At 37.7% G+C, this 6,325-nt stretch overlaps 1 protein-coding gene across 2 annotated transcripts; it reads left to right on the top strand.

Annotated features, from left to right (window-relative positions):
- The first annotated feature begins 453 nt into the window (after window positions 1–453).
- On the top strand, window positions 454–5,239 carry LOC116301123 (kelch-like protein 2). 2 transcript variants are annotated; one of them, XM_031710134.2, is made up of 6 exons: window positions 454–636; window positions 785–1,683; window positions 2,184–2,464; window positions 2,964–3,167; window positions 3,553–3,774; window positions 4,221–5,239. In XM_031710134.2, the coding sequence occupies exons 2-6, from the start codon at window positions 815–817 to the stop codon at window positions 4,472–4,474; spliced, it is 1,830 nt and encodes a 609-aa protein (XP_031565994.1). In that variant the 5' UTR covers window positions 454–636; window positions 785–814; the 3' UTR covers window positions 4,475–5,239. The 2 variants fall into 2 exon arrangements, with proteins under 2 accessions (XP_031565994.1, XP_088880369.1); XM_089024243.1 differs by having other exon boundaries at window positions 454–1,683.
- Window positions 5,240–6,325: the final 1,086 nt, after the last annotated feature.

Below are 6,325 nucleotides of genomic sequence, written 5' to 3'. Positions count from 1 at the left end.
CGGGAGCATTTCTTTCCAACACGGAAAAAACTTCCAACAACATTTCAAGTGCTCAGTATGCACTAATCATCTAATCATTGTTTTTTTCGACGAGATTTTTCTTTGCTTTTGAAATAAGGCCAAGGCTTTTTAAAAATCGGTCTTCGAGTAGATTAAAATGATTGCCTGTGAACTTGGTATATACGACTGTATTTCAATCATTGTCAAAGATGTCGAATGTTCAAACTTCGGCCATAACGCTCATGATTGGATGTAAGCGTTTACGATGATGAAAACTTGAAATTGATATTAAATTTGTCATTCAAAATTAGATCATTTATTTCCTCTTTTCTGTTACAAGGTTTAATTTTTCATTATTTGGCGACAGACTGAAGATTAAGCTTTAGTTTTGGTTAGAGTAGTTAGAAAATGAAATATTCATCTCTAGGCAAACAATGGGAATGTGGTCTGTTGTCATCAACCAATGACTCGTGGATATACAATGAAAGCACCTGTCACATTCTGAAAGCCACAATGATATACTAAGTCTCTTTAGACGAAAATGGTAGCTCTTTAAATACGCTCAACGAACTCGTACGGCCTATTTGATGCCTTCCATGTCTGCTCTAAAGACGTTACAGTTTTACAATTTATCAGGTCAGTCAAACTCGAATTTCTCCTGAGACTTTTTAAATCCCTTGGCATACAGAATGTCAAATGTTTGACAGTTTGTAGACCGAGTTGTGTATTGAGGAGTTGGCTTTCATGTCTGTGGCTTGATTACATTGTTAACTTTGTACACCAGTCGACCGAAAGTACAGAATAGCTAGACATTATGGAGAAACTGGAGGCACATATTACCGTCGACACTAAGAACTTCGAGCATCATCTTGTCTCTGACAACGGCTTTAGACTCTTCGTTTTTAGAGAGCTAAACGAGATGAGGAAAAAGGACCACTTGTGTGATGTTGTTATTGTGACAGACAATGGAAATCACCGCCGTTTTGCGGCCCACCGTGCCATCTTAGCGGCAAGCAGCCGATATTTTCATAAACTTTACATAGGAACCACTCTTGTACGGTACTCCAGAGAAACCATATTGAGTGGAATCAGCGAAGAGTTACTGGAAAAGTTGCTGGATTATATATATACATCTGAGATATGCATTAATGGCGAGAATGTACGCGCTATTATACATACGGCGTTTAGCTTAGGGATGGATCTGTTGATACAGGAGTGTGAAGATTATTTAAATAAACACCTTCACAGCGGGAATTGTATCGAGATGATGACTTTGGCTCAGAATTACTCATGTGAAACGCTTTTACAGAAGTCAAAACGCTGCATCAGCGAGCACTTTCTCAAGCTTAGCGTTACACAGCCATTTCATCGTATGTCTGCTGACCAGCTACAATCCATCATTGCAGACGACGATCTGAACATAACTAAGGAGGAAGAGGTTTACGAGGCTGTGATTGGCTGGATTCGGTATGATTTTGAACGCAGGAGAGGGCATTTTGAGAGTCTTTTGAATCATGTTCGTCTGTCGTGTTTGTCTAGACGGTATCTTGTAAGTACTGTAGAAAGAGAACCACTCGTGATGGCGTCTGACAACTGTAAAGGCCTGGTATCTGATGCTTTGGCTTTAAAACTGACCGAGAAAAGAGTGAGCTCCGCTATGTTAAGTAACAAACGAAAGAGAAGGTAATGCCGTGTTTGCTCTTGGTTGTAAGAACTTTACTTCGTTTCTTTTTTCTTATTTTACTGCCATCCCTCCCTCCCTTTTTCCTAGGTCCCCCCCCCCCCCCACTTTCCCTATTTTTCCCTCCGTTTTTTCCCTTCCTTTCTTTCTTTCTTTCCATGTTTCAGTTTCATTTTCTCCTTTGCTTTGTCTGTCTGTCCGTCCGTCTATCTTTCATTCATGATACTTTTTTCCTCTCTCATTTTCTCTCCACTTATTATCTCATTCTCTTCTCATACTAAAGACTAGTGTCTTCTAATTAAAGTTTTCCCAATTTAGCTCCTTTGCTCTTGAGTATAACCAATTTTCTACTGAATTCACATATACAAACACTAAGAGGATCTTATATATGTTAGTCCCAACACGTCATGCTGAAATAGCAAGGAATTTCGCCTTAAGACGAACGGGCTATCAGAATTATATAAGAAGAATTAACTCGCGTTCTCATTGGCTGCTTCTCCAGGTGGAGAACATATCTAATGGAAGCTATAGTCATTGTTGGAGGTCTGATGGAAGATTCTATCCCAGGCAAATGTACTAACTGTTACAATCCTCAAACTGGTAAATGGTATTCGCTGGCTAAAGTACGAGACGACAGGTTAAACTTTTGCATGACGCGTCTTGGGTATTGGCTGATTGTTTCTGGTGGTTGCTCAGCTAAAGAGAACCTCCACGTTTTGTCAAATGCCGAACGCTTTGATCCAAAGTTTAATAAATGGGTGAAAATTGCAAGCATGAATCAAGGTTAGTGATTAATGCCAAAAAATATCGCAAGCTTCTCTAAACCTTTTTTTTTTTTACAGCAAATCACACAGCCTAGCTAGTGCAAGTGGTCTTTGTACTTGTACTTGCAGTTACAGCTGATTTCGTGACCGAAAACGAAAACAAGGGTAAAATTTGTATGAAAACGGTTCACGGAATTTATTGGTATGTCCTCCAATCTCCCCTGGCTCTAGGCCAATCAGAAAGCGAGAAAATTCACAAATGTGGTAAAAGTTACAGTATTTCATGACCTATCCGTGACGTTGGCGTGTTTGAGCGTTCTAATTGGCTAAAAATAATTTTGCGTCCTGTGATTGGTTAACCGTATAACATAAGTTTTCAATCATAAGAAAACTGTTCTCATGAGTTATATGTGTGCTGTATTGGAACTTCTAGTTAAAATGCCAGTTCTTTTGCTCACCGTACTAATGATTGGAAACATCCTTATTTTACTTAGAATTTTATTTCGTTATATCCCTAGCTCGCTTTAAGTGTGAAGCAGCCGAAGTCAACGGTAAGATCTACACCATTGGCGGAATCACAAGAATGGATTCCCTTGATGGATTCTCCGCTATAGAGTGCTATGATCACTTGACAGACTCATGGACTCAAAAGAGCGCACCTCGTCAGCCTCGACACACGCTCTGCGTTGCAGTTCTCAATGGATGTATCTACATAATTGGAGGTAAGAGAATGGGTGAATAGATAAAACGAAAGAGTGAACGATAAAATGAATGGAGGGATAACTGCAGAATGGGTGGGGGAGTGAACCAAAAGAAGAAAGGAAGAAAGGAAGAAAGGAAGAAAGGAAGAAAGGAAGAAAGGAAGAAAGGAAGAAAGGAAGAAAGGAAGAAAGGAAGAAAGGAAGAAAGGAAGAAAGGAAGGAAGGAAGAAAGGAAGAAAGGAAGAAAGGAAGAAAGGAAGAAAAGATGGATGTATGAATATGGGTGGTTGGTGGGTAGGTAAGTGTATGAAATCAGGATGGATTAATGATGTAGTAAAAAATCTTTGGCCCTAATCCTTCTGACATGCGCAGTCTAAATACTTTATATGTCAACGTGTCATTTCAGGTATTTCTCGCTGTAATACGGTTTTAAGAACCGTCGAACGTTATGATCCAATACACGACCAGTGGAGTACAGTAGCAGGTCTAAATACACCAAGAAGTGGAGCATGCGCAGTGGCACTGTCAGGAAAGATCTACGTGATGGGAGGGACATCGAATAGGGGAATAGCACTAAAGACGTGCGAAGTTTACCATGCTAATCAAGATAAATGGTTTTACTGTCAAGGTATACAATTTTTGGGGAGCATGTTACGTCATAGACGTCATGTTTGTATAAGGATAATGATGGTGATGATTATGATACATGATGATGATGATACATGATGATGATGATGATAATAATGATGATGGTGGTGATGATATACGAATATGATGTATGATGATGATACTGATACTGATACATGATGATGATACATGACGATGGTGGCGATACATGATGATGGTGATGATACATGATGATGATGTTGGTGATGATACATGATGATGGTGACGATACATGATGATGGTGATGCAGATACATGATGAGGATACGTGATGATGATGTTGGTACATGATGATACATGGTGATACATTTGATGATACATACTATATGATAAGGATGGGGATTTTGATGCTTGCATGATGATTTTTCTTTATAATTATATGTAATATATATTTTTCTATTTTACCTAGACATGTGCATTAAACGCGATAGAGCAGATTCAGCAGCGTTCGGTGGTAAAATCTACGTCTTCGGTGGTTCCTATGGAAACATAGTAGTCGATTCAGTAGAATGCTATGATCCAGCAAACGATAAATGGAAAATTTCTACTTATCTTCCACATCCAAGGCATGGGTTCAGGTGTTGTGCTGCAGTCGTGAATAGAGACTTGATACAAGAGGTTCAAGCTGGGAAACCTGCCGATAGATCAGAGCAACTCATATAAATCTCTAACGTTGTAAGATACGGAGAAATCGTTGACGCAAGAGAAGTAGTACAAGTGGTCCAAATCATGGACCACGGAGTGGGGTGGGAAGGATAACTTAAGCGACCAATTTTTTTTCTTTCAAAATTGCAACAAGACTTTTCGTAACGTGAAAAACATTTAGCTCGTTTCCTTCCCCTCATTCAAAACTTGAAGCTGCGAAGGTACCCTAATCCTAACCCCATCATCATAACTCAAAACTTCGCAGTCTCTGCAAATCTCATCCAAACGCAGACATTGTAAACGTGCTTTACAGCTTTATAAACATGCCGCCCATGACTGGCATATTACAAAGAAGCGGAATACATGGATAAGTCAGTCTAGAAGCAACCAACCACCAAGTCTTTCTGACTAAGAAAATCAATTAGTATATATAAACAGTCGGGTAGACTTAAATATATCATGCAAATAGTAATAACTCTAGTAAAACCTGTGGCACTGCGTCTAATGGGAAATCATTGAAAAAGTGCGTGGGAATAGGTCAGGATAACAATCGAGGAAAAAAAATATGAAAGGCTTAAATTTGATAACTATTTGTTTAGATATTTTGAAAAGTTTTATTATTCATGAATATAATATAATATATTAAAATGATTAAATAAATGATACCATTTGCTCTTTCTGTGTCTTTTGAGAATATGTTTTAAAGAAGCATAAGACTGAAATTTAAAAACTATTTGTTTAGATATTTTGAAAAAATTTGAATAAATGATGCCAATCACCTTTGCTCTTTCTGTGTCTTAGAATATATGAGTTTTTATAATAATATTAAAGAATTGCCCTATTTCACTATGACGGTACTGCTTGTTTATGTGGTGGATAGAATCGCCAAATGCACCAGAAAATTCAACAAAATTTGCTCCTAGCTAAACAGTTTAATTTAAAATGGCCTGCTTTTCAGATATGATATGTGTTAATATGTACTAAAAAATATTCTGAGCTTTTGCTGGCTATTCTACTTCTCTTCGTGGATTGATACGGGTTTTAGAACAATTTTCGGTAAATTTGCGTTGATTTGACCCCCGACGACGACCATGATCCTTTGCGTTTAAACAATAGATTGTTTTGATGTGACGTCATAGTGAAATAGGGCAATTGATTCGTGGGCCGCAAGAAAGTCAAATATTTTACCAATATTCTTTTCGCAGATAGAGAATCATAAGAATTAATAAATGAGTAGTAGGAAAAAACAAGGAAAATAATTAAATGGAAAAGAGAGAGAGAGTTAGATGACAAAATTTAGGACCTTCAAAAGCTAATAGGTATAGCGAAGAAATTTGGAGCTGAAAACAATTTTTTTTCTGATCAATTGTATACCGACATTTAGTCAATTTTTGCTGAATTCATAGCTCGTCTATAATTGCCCTATTTCACTATGACGTCACTGCTTGTTTATGTGGGGGATAGAATCGCCAAATCCAATAGAAAATTCAACAAAATTTGCTCCTAGCGAAACAGTTTAATCTAAAATGGCCTGCTTTTCAGATATGATATGTGTTAATATGTACTAAAAAATATTCTGAACGTTTGCTGTCTATTCTACTTCTCTTCGTGGATTGATACGGTTTTTAGAACAATTTTCGGTAAATTTGCGTTGATTTGACCTCCTCCAATGACCATTATCCTTTGCGTTTAAACAATAGATTGTTTTGATGTGACGTCATAGTGAAATAGGGCAATTGAGACTACGTCAATATCCAAATATGAACTTGAACAAATTCCTAAAAGGGACAAGTCTTGGCCAATCCATTGCTATCTGGTTTCATTTTCTTCACAAAATTCTACGTATACTTGAAATCAGTAGGTCTTGAC

Source organism: Actinia tenebrosa, unplaced genomic scaffold (genome assembly GCF_029948245.1).
Source record: "Actinia tenebrosa isolate PJP-AT-01 unplaced genomic scaffold, QUT_ActTen_1.0 PGA_scaffold8__29_contigs__length_14323225, whole genome shotgun sequence".
Classification (NCBI taxonomy): Eukaryota; Metazoa; Cnidaria; class Anthozoa; order Actiniaria; family Actiniidae; genus Actinia; species Actinia tenebrosa.
The sequence above is the reverse complement of the archived record's forward strand: the minus strand, read 5'-3'. Positions and strand labels throughout refer to the sequence as shown.

What these genes read in the sequence shown, in the direction of transcription:
- LOC116301123 (XM_031710134.2), top strand. Translation starts at nt 815, where the DNA reads ATGGAGAAACTGGAGGCACATATTACCGTCGACACTAAGAACTTCGAG. An exon ending in ATGTATCTACATAATTGGAG is followed by an intron (nt 3,168 to 3,552) that starts GTAAGAGAATGG and finishes GTGTCATTTCAG; the next exon opens with GTATTTCTCGCTGTAATACG. An exon ending in TAAATGGTTTTACTGTCAAG is followed by an intron (nt 3,775 to 4,220) that starts GTATACAATTTT and finishes TATTTTACCTAG; the next exon opens with ACATGTGCATTAAACGCGAT.